Source organism: Vigna umbellata, chromosome 5 (genome assembly GCF_029865625.1).
Source record: "Vigna umbellata cultivar VRB3 chromosome 5, Vumbellata_1.0, whole genome shotgun sequence".
NCBI lineage: Eukaryota > Viridiplantae > Streptophyta > Magnoliopsida > Fabales > Fabaceae > Vigna > Vigna umbellata.
This window is the reverse complement of record NC_142169.1, coordinates 16,880,451-16,903,546: the sequence shown is the minus strand read 5'-3', so window position 1 is coordinate 16,903,546 and position 23,096 is coordinate 16,880,451. Positions and strand designations below refer to the sequence as shown.

Here is a 23,096-nt window from a genome sequence, read left to right as displayed (position 1 = left end):
TAAGCCAAATAATTCAATTATATTAATACATAATAATAATTTAAAAATCTCAATACATAACTTATTTTCAAAATAGTAAAAGTGCATGTTCTCCAGTCCAATTTAAAATTAATATAAGTAATTAATAGGATTTCAAACTTCTATAAATTCCCTAATTTCCTTACACTGTAAGTCCGCGTTTCATTTATGGGTGAGAGAGAGATCAAAATCCAAAGCTGAGAGCGGGAACCTAAACGCCAGAAATGAAAAGAAAAAAAAAATATAGATAAACCGGTTGAAGAACAAAGAGAGACATTGGAAAATTTTCCAATTTTCCAATATATCGGAAATGGCGCTTCTGAACTTAGAGTGAAGGCGTTATTACTACCTACGAAATAAAAAAAACCCTTCCCTTGGGCGTTAGCCAGCTCTTCGCATTCTCTTTCTTCGTATTTCCCATATTTCCAAACCCTAGGATTTTTTTTTAAGGTTGCGCAAGCTCTTCACATTGTTTATCAGTATCTATTAATGGTTTCCACCAGAGCCGAGAAGAGTGTAAAATCAAATTCTCCTGTCATGAATGGCGTTAAAGAAACTAAATCAAATTCCCCTGTTACGAATGGCGTTAAAGAAGATAAGGATTTAAAGAAATTGAAAGAATCGAAGGCTTCTCCAACAGCGCCGCGGAGATCGAGCGCTCGAATTCAAGCTCTGCAGAAAGCGGAGAAGTCACTAGCCGTACCAAATGCAGTGGTAGTTAAAGAGGAGGACAAAGACAATGTTAAAGAAGGGAAGGGTAAGAAGCGCAGTAGAAAGAGTGGCCCTGAAGAGAGTTTGGTGGTGGAGGAACAGTCTGTTTTACTGTTGAAGAAAAAGCCATTCGCTTGTGGCAAGGATGAGATGAAAGTAGAGAATGCGGTTGGACAGCTTGGAGATAAGAGTGATACAGTTAAAGTTAAAGATACCATACGTTTATTCAATAAACATTATCTGCAATTTGTTCAGGTGAGTTACAGTGTAAGACAATGTGTTTCTGCCATCCAATGCTGATTTGTTGAAATTGTAATTCTGTCATGTGTAGGAAGAAGAAAAAAGGTGTGTAAGGGCTGAGACTCAGCCTAAGGATGCTAACTCTCCTAAGAAGTCTTCTCAGAAGGCTTCAAAATCAAAGGTTGGTGTGTCTGATTATCCATTACTTGTTAATTGTGGATTATAATGAGTGTGATCATGACTCCCTCTGTTTTGGTCCTAAATATTTTCTATAAAAAGCTTCTTGAGGTACCTGTTTTAAGTGAAAGAAGCATCTGAATGTTTTCTTCGGGGAGTTAATCTAAGAATTGTGATTATTAATGTTTTGCATTGGACTGCATGTTCTTTTGTTTGGTTTGTGTGTGTTGTCTTGGTCTATTATGTCATTTTTCTGCTAGGTTTGGCAGTGATATTTTTTGCTTGATGTGATTGAACTTTTGATTGATCATTAGAAGAATTTTCTTGCAAGTTTCAGGATGACTTTTTTTAGAGTACTAATTGGTGTACTTCTGGGTATTCTCCCTTCAGTGTCCACTTGTCACACATGTATAAATATTGTTAACTTTGTTCCACAAGTGAATAAGAGTAAATGAATGTGATTATATTCCGATATTTATTATTACTACTGGCTCTAATGGTTAAGTGTGTCTAATGTAGGGCTAGTGTTATGATATTATTGAAATGTCTAATGACGGAATGGTTAACTGGTGGGTGGACATGTTTGGTGGGATGTTGATAATGTTTCTTTATTTTATTGTTGTGCTAAAACTGTGTAGCGTAGCATGTAGGCGGGTGGACATTTTTCTGCTTTGCTAATGATTTTTTCTTTTATAATTGTCTTACTATGAACTAACTGAAAGTCTTCATCTATTAATTTGTTTAGAAAGGTGCTCCACATGTAGATTCAAAGAAACCTGCCAAACGACCAGATCTTAAGGCCGTATCCAAGGCAAGTGAAAATTCATCGGCTTTATTTTATTTGGTAGAATATTGGTTATAAGTCCTGTGATTCTTTTTTCTATTTATGATCTAGTATAGCATTTTACTGTTTTGACCCTTGTCAATAGCATTGTCATAAGATTACACTATCCATTTTTCATTGCCATTATTTTGTTTACCGATGGATGCTTAATATTTTATCAATTCACTTTGTTAATTAGTTAATTATGAGCGGTATCTTTGAAACAATTCAATGGACTATTTCAGTTATGTCTACAATAAAATTAACTGTTTTAAACATATCTATGCATTTATTATTGTTATTTATACTATCATTTGGTTGATTTGGATAATTTCATTGATTGAAATCAATTTAATTGTACCTTGTAAGGTGAACTTGTTTTCTTTTAACACCATCTCCAATTTGGGCATTTTTTTTTGCAGATGATGGAAAATAATGAAATACTGTACTCTGAGAAAAGAATTGGCAGCATTCCAGGTTGGTAGCCAAGAGCCATCTTTCATTGCTATTACTTTTAGCGTATATACCTAGTGGATTTATTTCTTGTTGTCCCTTCACACTGATAGACACTGCCTCTTGATAAACTTTTGTAGTGCTGGTAGTTCCTTACTCAGCTGATTTAATTTTACTTCTTATGATAGGTATTGAAGTTGGGTATCAGTTCTATTCTCGTGCTGAAATGGTTGCAGTTGGTTTTCATAGTCACTGGTTAAATGGCATTGATTATATGGGCCAGTCTTATGCCAAAGCGGTAATGAAATATCTTTTTCTATAGTGTATTTTATTAATACTCTAATTTGAAATTTTGTAGATCATAATTATAAATGTTATTTTCATAGGGTTGGTTACTGGAAAAAGAAAATAGTAGTACGTTACTGGGGAACAAGGGTTTTGGAATTTTGATCGGAGCTTGGAGAGTTTTGTCTACCCTATTATAATGAATTACCTTTTCTTTCACTAAATTGAATATATAATAATAGATAGTAATTTCTTATCGTTGGTGTTTTACTCTCCTTTTGAATACATGTTTTTTATGTTCTTTTTTGTAATCACTAATTGATTGAAAATTTACTTTTTTTTTCAATAATAGTCAATTTTAGGTTGAGTTGGGTGTATGCAAATAAAAATGATGTTTTAGAGGCTGGATGATATGAATATTAAAAATTAAGAAGCATTCCTCTAAGGGAAAGATCAATTGGAGTGTTGTCATGATGAAACACCAAAGGAACATACAACTCAATTGTTACTATTGAAAATAGCTTGATGGACTTTTCCCTTCAATCATCAACATATTTTTCATTTAGTTCATCCTATTCTTGCTTGGTTGTTTGTAGATGCATTATGCTGGCTAGCACCTCATTTATTAAGGTTGAATGCAGGCATGAAACACCTTTCCTTCTCTTAATAGTCTTATACCTCATCTATTAGTGCTATCTAGGGACAATCACGGTGTGTTGAACTTGCTTCATTTATTGGAGAAAAAGGTGGGTAGCAAAGGTTGAGACTGTTGGAAGTCTCACATCGACTAAAGATAAAGCCAATTTATAATATATAAGTGGGTGCAAACCTCATTTTGCAAGCCGATTTTGTGGAGTCTAAATTAGGCTTAAAGTCCACTTCTTAACATAGACCTACTTTGTTTTCTTGGGAACACTGCTGAAGATGCACATTTAGTTGGTGCATATTCATGTGCAAGTCATGATGTGGCACTAGATAAAAGTAATGCACTATATTGGTTTGTAGTTGAACTATAGGAGAGATTTGAGTCCTCATTAATGGGTTTGAGGTTGATCGATTGTGTTGTATAAATTGGACATGTCTTTAGTTGAGGTGAGATCTTGAATAAGCTCTCTTATCATGAGGACTCAATATCTTGATGTGAGACTAAATATTTATAACTGGCTTGACAATGGGTGACATAATAAATTTAATAACCTTTTTATGGATAAACTGTGATACTATCTTAGAAACTGAAATTTAAGCCTATTTAGACTTCACAAACTTGATATTTTAGATGAGATTTGCACCACATATATTATAATTTGGTCATATCTCTTGTTAATGTAAGATCTCCAGCAGTAAATCCATAAAAACTTTTGAGGTTTTGATGGTTTTGGTTCCACCAATGTTGGAGGATCAATCTATTGATTGTGTTTTGGATGGCTTGATGGAGGAGCCATTGATGTAAATGTGTGACTAAAAGAGTAGTGTTTGGATTGGGTGCCTTTCTTTGGAGGGATGGTAAGTGGAAAAATGCATGCCCTACTTGGGGAATTGTTGCATTGACAACCTTGAATCCAATTGAAGATTGTGGCTAGGGAAGTTATACTGGTTTTGATTATTTTTGGATAATTAGTATAAACAATGGATAGAGGAGGTGAAGCAAATCAATGTAGCAAGTTGTATCGGGAGTTGATGAATGGAATCAAGGAACTTTGTTTTAAATGTGCTCAACATTATAGTCCAAGTTACCCATGCATAATACAGCATCATAAATCCTCATTTGATTTTTGGAAATCAAATAATGCTCTATTGTTGGCACTAGAAGAAAAAAACAGTGATAGAGTTTGTGACTTGGTTTGCCTTTTGGTCTTGTGGAACGAGAGCACATTTTGAGACTATAATTGTTGGGACCTTTTGTTGGGCATCTGATACTATACTTAGTATCCAAGGAGTATTAGTATTTGACATAGGTACAACGTCGTACTTTGCATTTTTGAAGTATTTGCTTTCATGGGTTTCCACTGATGATCCAACATGGATTAGCCAACTAGAGTGTGCATGAAGGCCAAAATAGATATATCCTAGAGATGGAAGTTAAGGTTAGTAATAAGATAAAGAATAGTACTTTGTTTCATGAAGGAATAAAGGAATACTAGGTGGTATGACTTTTTGAATTGTATTGGTGTGCATGGAGAGTTTCTCTAGCTGTCTCTTGTATTGATCTTTCAATAATTTGAATACATATTTAGAGTTTGATTGGAATTTCTTATTGTCAATATAAACCTAAACCTATGCTCCTTGTTCTTTTTCCCCGCTTTCATTGTCACAGTATAGCTTTGAATTTCCAATTGCTATTGCAATTGTTTTGTCGGGCATGTATGAGGATGACCAGGACAATGCTGAAGATGTTGTGTACACTGGTCAAGGTGGTCATAATCTTACTGGTGATAAGCGTCAAATTCAGGATCAAAAGTTGGAGCGTGGGAACCTAGCTCTCAAGGTTTGCCATTTTTGTTATCTCTTAATACTTTTGATTTTTGTTAATAATTTCTTGCTAGTATATTAATTGCATCACTTGAGATTAAAACAAGTAAATATATTTGTAGAGCGCTTAAGAGATCCCTCTTACAATCTTCTATTTATAATAGAAAACTGATACAAGATAACTTGGAAGATTAAGGGACTGCACGTCTAGGTGCAGAACTATGTATGCCTATAGGTACATTGATAAATTGTTTAGCACATTACAAAAACATTGGTCACACTCATGCTAGATATGCCTTAGTCTTATAGTCTCAAACATTTCATAGACAATTCAAATACTTTGAATTGCATATTTTTTTTGTTTACTTATTTTATAACTTTAATATTTATGCAAACATGAAAATCACAATTTGTGTGTTGAAAGTTTCACATCGACTAGAGATAAAATTAATTTACAATATATATATATATATATATATATATATGTATGTATGTATGTATATATATATGTATGTATGTATATATATAGGTGTAAATCTTATTTTATAAGTTAGTTTTTATAAAGTTGAATTATGCTTAAAATCCATTTAATCATATGTGAATACCACAATTCACAATATTCAAAATAATTAAATAAATTAGTATTTTGTTAAGCTTGTAGTTACTCATTTTCTTGTTTAAACTACTGATTATTCGTGTTGTTTAATGTCTCCATTGTATGCTATAATATTTGAATTATTTTTTATTGGGTGTTTGCGTTGTATCAATGATTTTCAAGTTGTTCTTTTGTATATTATTTTTGTATGTGTTTTCAAGTAGGATTCTTAGATGTTACCAAGGCACGCCTAACATGCTTAAACTTTAATTGCAGAATTGTGTGGAGCAATGTGTGCCTGTTAGAGTGATTCGAGGTCATGATTCTTCAAGTAGTTACTCTGGGAAAGTATACACTTATGATGGCTTGTACAAGGTAATTCTTTGAAAGACTTTCTCAATTTGTTAATCAGTAATTGGATTTTCTTCTTGATGAACATATCTTCCTGGAGAGCGTAAAATTTCAAGTATTTTTAAAATGTTAAATTTGAATTGTCACACTTTTGGGGAAGGATTTTGTTAAGCGAAGACATCTCAGTCCATTTTCAATGTGTTGCGATTTCTTCTATCCTCTACACAAAGCATATTGTGACTTTCTATTTTTTTTTCCTCAAATGTTATTTAAATAAGTCAATTTTAACTTATCTGGAAGTTAATCCCTTAAACATGCTAAGAACTTGGAGAGACAATTCTTTCAATTCAGTTATCTGCAGTGTCTTTTTCACTATTGTCCATTGTCTGTTGTCTCTGTCCACTATTGGCCACCCTCCACAAAAATCTGTGGTCACAGTTTTGTTTGGCGACCATCAAATCTGGATCGCCTCCTCGAGCAAAAACTAGTCCTGTAGAAATCAGTGCCAGACTCTTCACCACGTGCTGCCACACATGCTATCTTAGTCTGCTGTAATCAGGCGTCTGCTATTCACGCGCTACCTTCCGGTGTAATCAGGCAATTTATACTCGTGCGTAAGATTGGGATCATTGGCAACAAATTTTCACATTTTTCTTCCATTTGTTATTTGTTTCAACCTCTAACCTCAATATCAACGTTTCCAACTTGTTACAAGTTATGGGTCAAAGCCAAAAAACTCTACTCCGACAATGTTTATTGTTTTTGTAGTGTAAATTGTTTGGGCATCAAGCTTGAGAATACAAACATATAGATGTATCTTGTTAAGCATGATCCTTTGGTTGTTGATTACAACAATCTAATGTCTTCTTTCACCACTGATGCACATACCTTTTACTTTATCAATATGGTTCATTGCTCATCTTGGTCTCTTGCTAGACCTTGATTTCTAGTGTACCCAAATATCTTTTGGGCATCCCCATGTGATGAACACCTAATTAAGTAGGGAGAATGATAGTTTCTACCAAACGATTAAAAGATAAAAAATCTGGAAGGATATAAGTTGATGAAGACGCCATAATTAAGAATGATTAATAGATCAAAGTAGATTCACCACTTTTTATTAACAATTCAAAAACAAGAATAAAGAGTTATTCACTAGGACTTGGAGATAATTTCTCATAAAGCGTAAGCTTTTATTTGAAAAGAGTTTAAAACTTGTTTCAAAAGGTTATTTATACTATGGACTTAAGACTACAAGGCCCATCCAATAACAATCTAATTTAAAAAGGTTAGTGAACAAATAAATTTTCTATTTAAAAAAAATTAGAAACAAATACAAATGCCCAAATCAAAATGCACAATTCCTATTCTAGCCTCAACTCTTTTTTTGGTCCTTTATCACATTCTAATCATTGCACTTATCACCCTAACTCTTCTAATTCCTTAGCCTTGGTCATATTTTATGTTGACATATTTTATGTTGACTTTCTTCTAATTCCTATTGCATTGTAGTTGTTCTCATAGTGGCATTTGCTCGTGACGCAAATGTTGCAATTTTTAATTGCCGATTAAGAAATGAGATGGAAAACAGGGGCAACATTTGTATGCAAGTTAAGGTTTATAATTAAAATTCCTTACGCACTTTTTTTTCTTTCTTTATTTGCAGGTTGTCAATTATTGGTGTGAGACAGGGCTATCTGGATTTAAAGTCTTTAAGTTTCGACTTAGGAGGCTTGAAGGGCAACCTACATTAACCACAAATCAGGTTTAGCATTATTCCTTAATTTCATCGAAAACATTTTCTTGTTTTGTCACCTATTAGTTTGAGTTAGATATATTGTGTTTTATGTTAATTAGGGAAACATAGACTTTAGCTATTGTTTGATATTGGTAGATATTGTTAATATTGTTTTTAACAATATCTTCTATTTACCATATTTATGTTTGGTTGCCATATATACTTGTATCATTCTTCTTCATAAATATATTACCCTATATATCTTTCGGACACAAGAGAGATTAATCCTATATTTAGTTTTACTATATTCAATTCGGTATCTAGAGCCTAACATTTTTGATAGTTAATATTTGAATATTGAATTCATTGAAAGAGGATTCTCTTGGTTCTTGTCACAGAACACTGGTTCTTATCTAAGATTGGGATTTTTGCGGCGAATTTTTATTGACTCACAGAACACTGGTTCTTCTCTGATTTTCTTTGTTTATGCTATGGGAGGAATCAAATTCAGAAACAAGTGTACTTTTTCCTGCATAGGATCATATCATCTAGCCAACGGTTAGTTGCGCTGAAGTCGTCTCTTTATCCTTTTTAGGATCTATGCTTGTTGTCTTGATTGGAGAATCTTGGTTTTTTAGAGCTTTTCTCTACTCATAGCTTCTTTCGTTGCTTCTTCTGATAGTGTGGGCCAATTTGCTCTTTTCAATGAATTTCTCAAAGGATATGAGGATCCTTAGAACTCTTGTTCCACTGCATCTGTTGTAGGCACAAATATATCTCTTGCTGGTCTAACTCAACCTTCTTCTCTTGGACCTTGGGTTCTCGACTTAGGTGTCACAAATCACATTACTGATAACAAATATTTGTTTTCTTCTTTATCTTCTTGGGATAATTTATCTACCGTTACAATGGTTGATTGGTTTAGAGTCTTATCTCATGGTGTTGCTACTGTTAATCTTTTTTCATCTTTAACCATTGCTAATGTTCTTTATGTCCCTAGGTTTCCTTTTAACTTATTATCCATTAGTTGTCTAACCCGTTCTCTTGATTGGTTTAGAGCCTTATCTCATGGTGTTGCTACTGTTAATCTTTTTTCATCTTTAACCATTGCTAATGTTCTTTATGTCCCTAGGTTTCCTTTTAACTTATTATCCATTAGTTGTCTAACCCGTTCTCTTGATTGTTATTTTTTTTATCAAAAATTCTTTTTGTTTATAGGACTTTACTGCAGGATAGGTAATTCCTTTGTCATCTTTGCCTTTCTACACATGTTGACACAATTATGTAGTCTCCATCTCTTCATGCTTAGTCAGGTCATTCCAGTCGTGCCAAATTGTAGCAACTTGTTTCCAATTTGTTCAATTTATTTAATTTGTTGTGAGTCATGTCAATTAGGGAAACATAGTCATAGTTCTTTTCCTTGTAATTTCTTACAACGTGCTGCGTCACCTTCTGCATGAGTTCACTCTAACATCTAGGGTCTTGGTTGTCTCAAGTCTAATTTAGGGTTTTAGTATTTTGTTACTTTTATTGATGATTATTCGAGATGCACTTGGTTGTTTTTAATGAAAAATCGTTCTGAGTTATTTTCTTTATTTCAATCATTTTATAATGAAATTAAAACTCAATTTGGGATTTCTATTTAAACTTAGCGAAGTGATTATGGTCGTGAATACCTTTCCCATTCTTTTAAGCATTTTATGGTTTCTCATGACATTCTTCATCAAATTTCATGTGCTTATGCACCTCAACAAAATGGGGTGGTGGGGAGCAAAAATAGACATCTTGTTGGAACAACTCGCATACTTTTAATTCATGGTGAGGTTTCTCAACATTTTTGGGGTGATGTTATTCTTACCGAATGTTATCTTATTAACCGAATGCCATCATCAATTTTAAATAACAAAATTCCTCATTCTATTTTATTTCCTCATGCACCTTTACATCTCTTACCTATTAAAGTTTTTGGGTCTACATGTTACGTTTATAATTTTTAGTTCTGTCTTGATAAGTTACCTTCTAAATATCACAAATATGTTTTTTTAGGATTTACTTGATCACAAAAAAGATATAAGTGTTTTTGTCATTCTCTTTATTGGTAGATGTCACCTTTAATGAGTCTTCTTTTTATTTTAAGGGTCCTTCTTTTGATGTGTTTGTCTATTACAGTCAATATTCGTGTTGTTTGTGATCATCTAGTTATGTCTAGTCCATTGTCAAATTCTCCTCTTCCACCTCTACTTCAACTTTATTGTCAAAAACATCATTTCCAACAACCACCAAGTGACTCACTTCAAGTGCCAACTATATTGTTTCCTCTAGCTCTGACAAGTGAGTTTGATCTTCCAGTTGTCCTTCATAAAGTTATATGTTCTAATCGTAATTTCTCTCCACATTATATTGCTTTGAGTTACCATAGATTGTCTTCACCCTTCTATACATCTTTCTCGTCTATTTCTTTTGTGTCCATTCCTAAATCTGTCGGAGATGCCTTACCCCATCATGGTTGGTGTTAGGCCATGCTAAATGAACTATGTGCTCATTAGAATAGTGGAACATGGGAGCTCGTCCCGTTATCATCTGGGAAATTTGTTGTTGGTTGCAGAAGGGTTTTTTCTATCAAAGTTGGTCATCATGGTACTATTGATCACCTCAAAACTAGACTCAAATTTTTGGATTGGATTATGGAGAGATAAATTTTCTCCACTGGCAACAATGGCTTATGTTCGTTTATTTCTGGCCATGACTGCTCTTCAACAATGACCTTTTTATCAACTTGATGGAAAAAATGCTTTCGTTAATGGAGTTTATAGGAAGAAATTTATATAGAACAACCTTCCGAATTTGTTGCTCAGGAGGAGTCTTCTAGATTTGTATGTTGTCTTCGTAAATTCTTATATTGCCTGAAACAGTCTCTTAGAGCCTATGTTGGCAAACTTAGCAATGTGGTTCAACCAACAATTTGATATGACTTGAAGGGAGGCAAATCATTAAGTCTTTTACCATCACTCAAGTGATGGTTGTGTCTATTTGATAGTATATGTTGATGACTGTTTTTACCACCTGTGACCACCATGACATCTCCTAGATCACTTTACTAGTGACAAATATTGGTTACTATTTTCAAACCAAAGATCTTGGCAAACTCATATACTTCTCGGGCATTGAGGTAGCACAATCTAACGTTGATATTGTTATATCTCAAAGGAAGTATGAATTTGAACCTGTTGACACTCCCATGGATCCTATTATCAAACTCCTACCAAATCAGGATGAGCCTATTTCAGATCCTTAGCAATCTAGAAAATTGGTTGGGAAATTAAATTACCTTATAGTTATTCATCCTGACATTTCCTTTGCAGTGCGGTGAGCCAATTTCTCAATTCCCCATGTGAAAATCATTGGAATGCAATCATTCGCATATTAAAGTACATTAAAGGATTTCCTGGAAAATGTTTGTTAAATGGTTTCAATAACTATACAAAAAAATTTTACTATTCAAATGCTAGTTGGGAAGGATCTCTTTTTGATAGAAGATCTACCTTCAAGTATTGTGTTAGGATAGATTGGGTTTAGGAGTTAAGGGTGTGGGGGTGTCAGTTGTAAAAAGGGGAGCGGGTTAGAGTTGCTATAAATAGAGCTCTTGTAACTCTATAGGGGGGATCGAGTGTATTTTGTGTAAAGTCAGGTCTTTAGCCTATAGAGGGAGGTTATGCTCTCAACCATTATGCCCCCGACCCATTCTTTGTAAAGAGGATTCTTTTATGGTGAATAATAGAAAAACACATTCTTCCATTGTTGTTTCTATGTTCTGAGTGTGTTCTTGTTAGGTTCCAAACCTAGGTACCTAACATATTGTGTCTCCATTGGTAGTAACTTCATGTCTTAGAAGAGCAAAAACAAAGTGTTGTGGCAAGATCTAGTTTAGAAGCTGAATATAGAGCTATTACCTCAGTCACTTGTAAACTTGTTTGGCCTAAGCAATTGCTTAAAGAGTTAGAATTTGGAAATGTCACTCAAAGGATATTTATGTGACAATAAGGCGACTCTTCATATAGGTTATAGTTTTGTCTTTCATGAAAGGAGCAAACAGATTGAGATTATTGTCATCTCATTCAAGAAAAAAATTGTATTTGGAGATATCAAGATTGAGTTTGTTAATTCAAATGATCACTTAGTAGATATTTTTACTAAGTCTTTAAGGAGACCAAGAATTGATTATATTTGTAACAAGCTTGGTACATACAATTTGTATGCACTAGGGGAGTGTTAGATATATTGCGTTTTATATTAATTAGGGAAACATAGACTTTTGTTATTGTTTGATATTGGTAGATATTGTTGATATTTTTTTGGCAATATATTCTATTTACCATATTTATGTTTGGTTCTCATATATATTTGTATCATTCTGCATTATAAATATATTACCTTACGTGTGTTTCAGACACGGGAGATTACTATATTGAATAGTTTGTTTTATGAATTTGCTATTTATTGATCATGATTTGAGACAAAGGTAATTTAATTTGTAATGTAAACAGTGGGGCTTTAAAATATCTTTGCTTATCTTACTCTGTTAACAGGTTTATTTTACTCATGGACGTGTTCCTCAATCTATAGCAGAAATAAGAGGGTAAAACGGCATATAAATTGAAAATTTAATGTGATTTATTCAACTTATGTTGGCTTAAAATCTTGTTTCACTTTTGCTTAGATTGGTTTGTGAGGATATCACCGGAGGTCAAGAAGATATACCCATTCCAGCTACAAATGTGGTAGACGATCCCCCTGTTCCACCCTCAGGCAAGTTTAAACAAAGTATTTGCAATACAAACATATATATATATATATATACACACACACATATATATGTGTGTGTGTGTGACCCTTGTATAATTAGTTTTGCATTGTCTTTACAATTGTTAATTGTCAGATAATCGAAAATTGTTGACTTTTGTAACTGATTCTAAAACTCCTCAAGTGATTTCTAATTGGAAATGATGTAGACCAACCATATACATTTCACTATTCAGTGGTGAAAGCATCATTCCATTTCCTACTGTTCCATCCTTGCTCCCTTGACCAGTGACCCTCCATCTGATTTTCATTGTTGCATGAATGCTATGAGTATTAGATGCTACACATCCGATATGATGATTTGACTCGAAAAATATAAGATACAGTAGGCTTGGGATATGTATGTGTGTGTATATAGTGCATAGAATAACCTAAATGCTATTTTCATTTTTAAAAAGCCATAATCAAATTGCTTCCAATCTCATGAAAGGATCAAATACATAGAGATTGATTGTTATTTTATCAGGATGAAGTGGTTGTCTAAAGAACTATTTACTGTATTTATCAACTCTGAGAACCAGTATGTAGATATTCTCACTAAGTCCTTGAGAGGGTTTAGAATCCAGTTTATAAGTTTTAAGCTTAGTGCATACAATTTACATGCTTCATTTTGAGGGAGTCTTAACATTATGACTATTATATTGCTGTACAGCTTACATTAAGCTACTTTTATGAAGTACCTAGCTTTAGGTCTGGGTACTTAATCTCTTTGAGATGTACTTATACTTACCCTTTTACACACACACACATCAGCTGACAATAAACCACTCCCTGTATTTTTCATCACTTTAAGTATAGTTTTGAGATGGTCTCTATCTGCCAAATTAAATCCCCCGTCTAGAGGGTTACTTTTCCTCCTGATGAAGTGTTCTCATGTCTATCTTCAGTGGGTAAGGTAAAGGAGCATGTTTAGTTTTCACTATTTTTTTAGCCAATTCAACGAAATCTGAGAGTGCAGTACACGTTTAAAGTATTAGGATAAAATGAAGTAAAAAATAGCCTATATTTATAGGAAAGAAAAATACCACTGGATGAAGACAAAAATAGAACTGAAGGAATAAGACATTGAACATGCACTGCACCAAGCGGTCTTGGTGAACTTGTCAAGGATTAAGAAACTGAATGTTTGTTCCTCCCTGCTTCAAATAGAAAACTAAAAGTTTCCTATCCCAAACATATCCAAAAATGAATAGTTCCAAAACCAGATTGTATCAGGTTGTTCTTTTTAAATCTGGGGAACACTCTCCCGATACGGATCTCAAATTTATCAAAAAGTATTTGTGTTGGTTACTGTTATAATTTAGGGTAGAATAATTCACTTATTATGCGGAGAATAAAATCTATATATACAAGGCTAGAAAGCTATTTTAGGAAGTATAATCAATAGCTCCTAGACAACGAGATCTCTAGGATTCAAGAATATCCCTAAATATACTGTAATTATAATCTGCTAAATAAGGAAACAATAAAACACAAATCGTAACAGAAATAATACAGATAATAAAATAGATTCTAACACTCATCCTCAAGCTGGTGAATATGTATTTTACATTCCTAGCTTGGAAACAATACTCTTAAAATTGTTGCTCTTCAGTTCCTTCTTAGAATATCTACGAGGTTGCCTTGCGAGGAGACATAAGGAGTGAAAATCAGACCATTGTAACTTTTTTTTGATAAAATGTCTGTCAATTTCAATATGTTTGGTTCTATCATGCTGCACTAGATTATGAGCTATGCTAATAGCAAATTTGTTATCACAATAAAGTCTCCTCCGTTCATCTGATTTTATTCTTAAGTCATCCAAGATCTTCAGCCAGAGTAGTTCACATATTCCTTGTGCCAATGCCTGAACTCTGCTTCAACACTGAATCTAGCTATCACATTTTGTTTTTTACTCTTTCAAGTCCCTCCAAGGAAAGTGCAATATTTCGTAGTTGACCTTCTATCCATAATTGACCCTGCATTGTCTGCATTTGGTTATTCCTCCAAACTTACATTCTCATTTCGTTCAAACAATATTCCCCTTCCTTGGGTTCCTTTCAAAATTGCAAAATTCTTAGAGCAACTTGTAAGTGAATCTCCTTTGGTTGGTGCATGAACTGGCTAACTAGACTCATAATGAATGCAACATCAGGTCTAGTGTGAATGCAACTTGTAACTGGCTTATTTGGACTTCTCCTTGACCTGCTATAGTCATCAGAGAGCCATCAAATGTGGATATTTTTTTGTTGCTAGGACAAGGGATGTATGTAAGTTGAAAAATGTTTAAGTAGTGGTGTCATGTGGACGGTGGCCCCGGAATCTAGTATCCAATATGGGTTATGGTTTTTATCAGAGGCATTAAGTCCAAAAGAAAAAATCTTACCAAATGTACCTGAATGTGCCAGACAACAACTACCTGGTGACTTATCCATCTTTTTGAGGAATGATCTCATCTGCTCTACTTCATCCTCGTTAAGTTGAATCAACCCTCCTTTATTTTCTTCATTTATTGAAGCACCTATGTGTGCTTGTCCTCCCTTTCTAGTGTTGTCTCCTTTCTTTCCCCACTCCTTGTCACAATTATGGGATCCCCAATCTTTACTAGGTGACTTTCCATGTAGCTTCCAACATTTATCGTGTGGTGAGACTTGTTATAGAAGGTATGCCACACTTCGTTAAGCCCCACCAAGAAATCATAGACTCTATCTTGCTCAATATACTCTTTGAGCATTGCTGAATCATCTAAGCACTTGGCTCTTATGACCCTGTAATGGTCTAATTCCATTCATAGGGATTTGAGTTGATTGGCATACTCTGTAACAGTCTTGTTTATCTATTTTGTAGCAATAATCTTCACCTTCACATCACATATATTTGGGCATCATCTTTAACTTTGGAGATGTCTGCTCCATGGCATTCCGAATCTCCTTTGCAGAATTAAGAAACATGCAAGTATCAGTGATTTCTGGGATCATGGAGTTCTATAGCTATGCCATGATCATAGAGTCCTCTTCATCCCATTTTGTAAATTTGAGATCTTCTGTAGGAGCATCTTCAGTCAAGTGGTTAGCTTTCCCTTTACCTTTCTAAGTTCTATGAACAAGTGGTGGCAACAATGAAGGCTGCCGTCTAGGATTTTGGTGTGCGTAGTCAGAGGCGGCTCCCAGGCGCTGATACCTTGTTATAATTTAGGGTAGAATAATTCATCTTATTATGTTGAGAATACAATCTATATATACAAGACTAGAAATAATATAGCTAATAAAACAGATTGTAACAGTTACGTCCTCAACAAGAATACATACCCTAAAAACTTGTGTATTGGTGCTTCAGTGCGGATTTCATATTTATCTGAAGTGGGAGGAATTTGAAAACAAAATTTATGATATCGTTTATCTGTTATTAGTCAGCAACTCTTCTTTCCATGATTCTCTCCTCATCTATGTTATGTACTGAATTTCATTACCTCTGTTTCAAAATCTTGAGGTTTCAACTATCAACCATACCATTTGCTCCCTCCTCCCATTCCATTAAATAACTAAAATTTTTATATTATAATTAATTTCATAATAAATAAATATTTTTATCATATACTCATGTTTTAGATTAATGTTAAATGATATTTTGTGATAATATAGATAATATTAGCTATTGTTGTTTAAAAAAAAATTAAAACTCAATTTAGTAAATAAAGATGACAAATAGCTTGAAAGATACAAGTTTTTAAGAAATTCTTTGAAAATCCGCCCTTTACAGAACTCCTAAAAAACTCTTGTTTAGAGTGACTCCTAAATGCATTACCGTTCAACCTAGCTATAGTCTAATTACACATAGCATAGGATATGTACTGAGAGAAAAATGGGGAGTATATATTTGATGTCTAGTTTTTTAATATTGTTACAGGTTTCACATATTGCAAGTCTCTTAAGGTAGCAAAAAATGTGAAGCTTCCAACTAATGCCGCTGGATGCAAATGCAAAGGCTCCTGTAATGACCCAACAACATGTGCATGTGCTCTGCGTAATGGCTCTGATTTTCCCTATGTATCTCGGAATGGTGGCAGGTTAGAAACTCGATTGGTCAGGTGCCTATGAATTTATTTGCTTTTGTATTTGATGGGGCTATGCTGTATTGACAGGTTAGTAGAAGCTAAAGATGTAGTATTTGAATGTGGCCCCAAATGTGGTTGTGGTCCTGGTTGTGTCAACCGAACTTCTCAAAAAGGACTTAGATATCGTCTGGAGGTAGCATATTTGATTGGTTTCCACATTTTTTGGACTATCAATGAAAAATATATTGGCATTGTAATGGTATATTTAATTAAATTATTGCATAGGTTTTCCGGACTGCCAAAAAGGGATGGGCTGTCAGATCCTGGGATTTTATACCTTCTGGAGCACCAGTTTGTGAGTACACAGGAATACTTGCTAGAACGGAAGACATGGATAGCATGTTGGAAAACAATTATATTTTTGAGATAGATGGCTTGCAAACGATCAAGGGCCTTGGTGGTAGAGAGGTATTGAATCCTATCAAGTCTTGTAACATCGTTTTTGTCAGCTACTTTAGTTTCATCTAAACATGTCTTGTCTCTTGGGTTATGTAAATTTGAACAGAGGCGGTCACAAGATGGAGAAATTCCTGAAGATATATTGAACAAATATGATGATCTAAGTTCCGAAAGTGTGCCAGAGTTTTGCATTGATGCTGGATCTACTGGAAATATTGCTAGATTTATAAACCATTGTTGTGAGCCTAATCTGTTCGTGCAGTGTGTTTTGAGCACACACGATGATTTGAGGTTGGCTCGTGTAATGCTGTTTGCTGCGGACAACATACCTCCTTTGCAGGTATCTCATTTTCTTTATTTCTCCCAAATTTTTCTGTGGAGTATTTATACCAATGTCTTGAATGTCTTGAATTGCTTGCAGGAATTAACGTATGACTATGGTTACGCTCTAGATAGCGTGTTGGGCTCCGATGGGAAGATCAAGCAAATGCCATGCTATTGTGGGGCCGCCGACTGCAGGAAGCGATTATTCTAAACGCTGTTCATTCCTTCACAGGAAAAGTTGTATGTGATCTTTCTTTTTGAAAAACTAAAGGGGTTTTTTGATAGACATTTTTTAAACATGAGTAGCAAGTGTATACATTGACCTCACCTGAAATGATAGCAAAGGGACCTTGTAATTTTGTGCAAATGCAAGGCATATATGTTTTTCTCGAAATAACCTGCTTTATATTTTTCAGGAATAACCGGTTTTGTATATGGTATATTTCATATTTAGAAGTTTTTAAAGATTCAAATATCTAAAGTGTTTTTTTTTTTAAAAAACTTGTGTAACTGATCAAGGCATTTGTTTAAGGTTTAATGATTTAGTAGTGGTTGAATCTTGATTAACCTTAGTATTAGTGAATAATAATTAAGGGATGTGAACAAAAAGTACTTATTTATATTAAGCTAAACATTGTATTATTATATCTGCAAATGAATAACTATTAGTAAAATAATATTAATGTGTTATATTTGTTAAAAGTGTTTTTTAAGTGTTTTAGATTAAGTTAAAAATTATTTCCAAAACGTGCTATTAGAATTTGGGGATTTTTAACCATTTTTTTTTCTGATTTTGTACAAGTTTTGAATTAATTGAATATTCAAGAATTAAGGGATCGATAACTTAGTCCTGTATATTCATTTGTTTGATTTAGTTTTCACAATTATGGTTAGAAATATTAAATTTTACGTAGAAGAAATATTAAATATTTATTTGGGTAGAAAAAAAATGGCTACATGCTGCTAACAAATACACCCCATCAAAATGAGTAAAAAGTAAAAAGGAACTAAAAAAATTTCTTAAATGACACTCTTACACTTTCTATTTTTGACTAGGCATTTATCTTAATAAAATAATACTCATTTACTTGTATTTAAATTTGCACTTATATAAATCAGAGACGAACACAATAGTAAGTCAATAAATTTATCTATATATTTATAATTATTTATTTTTAAGAGGATATATGACTCTAAGTGTTCTATGGAATCCATCTATTCTGTACTCTTTCTTTAACAACCAGGAACTTAATGTCACTGTGTTTTAATTTGCTCTAACTTTTACTATTGTTAAGCTACAATACACTTGATTTGTTGTCACAATATACCATAAGTAGTCTTTCAATTCCTTTCATAATATGAATCTTTGTAACAAAATTAATTGATAATGTCAACAAAGAGAATTTGCATTGATTAATTTGAAAATCTAACACATTAGTTAATTGAACAATAATTTTAATCTTTAAATAATTTTAAAAAACAATGAAATCAAGTTATTTTCTTTATATTTGTTTTTATTTTTTTAAATCTTTTTATTAATTTATTTCTTTCTATCTTTTGTTATTTTGTTTTTTAATCTTTTATTAATCTTTATCTTCTTTATTGTTTTTGTGTTACTAACCCTTTTGTATAGTTTTAATAAAAACTAATTTTTTAAAAATCAATTTTGTATTTGTTGAAAAACAACTTAGGGTAGAATTTACCCTTTCTATTTTGTTAGTTACTATTTTAGCAAAATTGAAGTTGTTATAGTTTAATAATATTAATTTGATCGCGTAAATGACAATGTTATCTATAGCTGGTTGTTGATTCGATTTCTGAATCTTGATGTTGTTCACATCAGTTATCTGATTCTACAACCTCTGATATATGTCCTCTCTCATTTTCTTGAATTCAATATTCTGCTCAACCATTATCTTTGAAAAAAAATCTAACTCGGTCTCCCTAGCATTGCCATTCATTAGTTGACTTAAATCATGAGACATATGTTCCGCTCTAATAGCTAACTTTACAAGTGCTCTAAACTTTATAGTATCGGGAAATCTTGGAAAACAGTGGATGGTGGAATTAACACTTAGAGGTAATTCTAAAAAGTTATTGTTACTTGCATCATCCATCATGTTGCATAACATTTTTGTTATTTTCATATCACTCATACATAATATTTTTCCTTCTTTGATCAGCTCGCAACCTTTCATCTATAACTTCTAGTTTCTCTTTCACTCCATCCATTAATAACCCAACATCCCTATAGGATGGTCCATATGGTTATTGCTCATATTTCAAAAAAGATAATGTATGATACAGATAATTTATTTGACGCATAGTCAACTTACTTATATCATATACAAGGTGTGATAACTTGAGGATAATAATCATATTTCATTTGAAAATCACATTATTGATTATTTTCATATGAAAAAATTATTTTGACATTTTTTAAAAAGGTAATCTGAAAAGAAATAAGTTGAAAACTTGTTGAGTAGACTTCTAAGAAAGAGAGGTACGTCTCAATGGACAACTTAAATACCTTATTTTTCCTTAGCCAAAGTGTTTCCTAACTAGTTTTACAAATTTCCCAAAATATTTCTCAAACAAAAATTACGAAAAAAAAACAAATTTACCAAATTTCTTTACCTTTTCATGCTATGCTTGGATTGCCTCCTTGTGGTCTTGATCATTTGCTATTCTTGAATGAAACTTTAACTAATTTATTTTCACACCTCAATGAGTTCAACTTAGTTGCAAAACTAAAATATTCTATTAAAGTACAAAAACCAATGAAGAATCCAATATTAGAGGCTAAATGAGAGCATAAATGTAGGGAGGTTCAACACACACACATACACATAGATCTCCACACTTGTGATTTGCTAAGGACTATGGTTCTCCTACCTCCACCTCCCTTACAGGAGGTACTCAACTGAGCCCGGTCCCCAGACCTGAATCATGAGCTCTGATACCATTTGTAGGGAGGTTCAACACACACACACATAGATCTCAACACTGGTAATATATTGTCCGCTTTGGGCCAAGCCCTCACGGATTTGCTTTTGGTACCACTCCAAAAGGCCTCTTACCAATAGAGGTATCTTATGTGTATATAAACCTATGTTTATCTCTTATTTTATCCGATGTGGAACTTTGTTTGTACCCAACAATAAATATGCACTCATTAGCTAGCTTCGATACTGACAAATTTATGGAATTGGCAACCAGCTTCAACATTGACAAATTATGCTTCTGGTTTATATCCTTGACTTGTTTGGTTAACTTTAGTATTGACTAGTTGTGTCTTTTAAGTAAGGGTCAAGGATTTAAAGCCTCCTTAGTTTAGTTTCCTTTGTTGCACAACATGTATATGTGAGCTCAAGAATCTTCATTATCTTTTCCTAAAAATAAATGTGAAGAATAAGGTTAAGAAATGCATATTTAGAATATACTCCTCTTGCTATAAGTGAAATGAAAAATCTAGAAAAATGTCTAGGTCTTAGGTGCATGACACAATCTCCTTAAAGCATAAGGCCCATCAATCAAAACCTTAAATGATGATTTTACCATCTCCTTATCAGTTTGATCAGGCATCTCACTTGTTGACGAAGAACTTCTTTTTAATCTTTTTTAGCCTTGTTCTTACTTTTTCTTTCTAGCTTGTTCAAAAAGATCAAATAATATGTAGAATACAAAATAACAGAGAAAAAAAAATGTCAAAGTTCCTTGTAAGTTTTCTGCTCAACACCAAAATTGGCGTTTAATCTGCTTTGTTCTTTATTGATTGCAGCAAATCATTAAGGTTCTGTCCAACTTTCATTCAAATATTTCTTTTAAGTTTAGTGTTGAAAACTAGACTATAATCACAACATCTAGTACCACAAGTTTAAAATTTGAAACACTTAAAATAAAAAATTAGTATTTATGCAATTTGTCTGATGTTTTAAAAACTGCATCTTCCACATAACTCCAAAAAAAATTTTTCTTCCATTCAAATTAAATCTTTTAATCAAGAATGTAAAGAAAAAAAAATCAAGTTAAGGTGTTGCTCCCTCCACCACCCCAAGTGTTCTTGTACCTCCTCACTATTTTCTTTTATTCCAAAAATACTCTACACCTCCCCACTATTTTCTTTTATTCCAAAAATACTCTACACCTCCTCACTATTTTCTTTTATTCTAAAAATACCCTACACCTCCCCACTATATTCAACAATCTTTTTCTTTCTCTCTCCAGATTAATGGAGCATTCACATGGCTCAGATTTAAACTTCTGATGTATTGCAAAATTTTATTTACACTTTCCCTTAAATAAGTTTGATTCAATCTTATTTTCACTGTTCAATATATTTTTTTTCTTCAAATTACTTAATAAATGATAAAATTTTGTTCTAAATTTCTAGAAAAATGTTTATATATGTGTGTTTTTTTTTACATTTAATATCTATAATTTTTAACATTATATTATGTTTTAACTTACCGACATGTTTGACTTAAATAACTTGAATAAAGTATTTAATTTATTAGATAAATAATATAAAAACATTATTAAATACTTAAAATATAAAAGAAAAGTTATTTGTTAAAGATTTGGAATTTATTTAGTTCTTTCGTTATTATAAAGTTAGTATATAATAATAATAATAATATATTATTATTATTTACTATTAATATTATTATGTTTATTATTTTGTATTTTCATCTAACTTTTAAGTTTATAAAATGGAAGTGGTAAAAGCACTAATATTGAAGTTTCCTAATATATCACAATTTTAAATATAAGCCATATGAATGCTCCATTATTGCAGAGAGAAAAAGAGAAAGATTGTTGAGGATAGTGGGGAGATGTAGGATATTTTTGGAATAAAAGAAAATAGTGGGGAGATGTAGAATATTTTTAGAATAAAAGAAAATAATAGGGAGGTGCAGAAGCACTTGGGGTGGTGGAGGGAGCAACACCCTGAAAGTTATTATCAAACAAGTAGCAAAGGTCCAAGTCAGAGTGTTGCTCCATCCACCACCACCAAATGCTCCTTACACCACCCCATACCCAATTTACCCTTGCTATAAAATGAATGTGAACATCTGTTTCACCTTCAACGGATGTTGACATCTGTGAACGGATGTTGACATCCGTTTACATATTTTAACTTTTTTTTTATATTTTAGTTTTTTGTTTTTATTTTAGATTTTATTTTAATAATATTTTTTATTTACATAATATATTATAAAAAAACAAAAAAAAATTAAGACTTTATAAATTAATTTAAAATATAAAAAAATTAAATAATATTTCGATATTAATTCAAAATAAAATAAATTAATAAACTAAAAACTAAAAAAAACCTTAACGTGACACATCCGTTTAAGTAATTATATAAAAAATATTTAAATAATTAATTAAATAATTAAATAATAATACATAAATTAAATTAGTAATAATTATTTTATTAAATAAAATAAAATTAATTTATATATAATTATGTAATAAATTTAAAACATTTTAAATAATATTTATATATTATGTTAAAATATAATAAACTAAAAACTAAAAAAAAATAATAAAGAAA

The 23,096-nt window shown here is 32.4% G+C and overlaps 1 protein-coding gene across 1 annotated transcript; it reads left to right on the top strand.

The window, feature by feature from the left end:
* The first annotated feature begins 166 nt into the window (after window positions 1-166).
* LOC148197840 (histone-lysine N-methyltransferase, H3 lysine-9 specific SUVH4-like) lies at window positions 167-17,903 on the top strand. The gene is made up of 15 exons (XM_088116456.1): window positions 167-984; window positions 1,061-1,150; window positions 1,892-1,957; window positions 2,392-2,446; window positions 2,611-2,720; window positions 5,022-5,192; window positions 6,048-6,146; window positions 7,789-7,887; window positions 12,447-12,496; window positions 12,578-12,666; window positions 16,606-16,765; window positions 16,841-16,946; window positions 17,039-17,221; window positions 17,319-17,552; window positions 17,634-17,903. Exons 1-15 carry the CDS (start codon window positions 508-510, stop codon window positions 17,745-17,747), a joined length of 2,103 nt encoding a protein of 700 aa, XP_087972582.1. The 5' UTR covers window positions 167-507; the 3' UTR covers window positions 17,748-17,903.
* The last annotated feature ends 5,193 nt before the right edge of the window (window positions 17,904-23,096 follow it).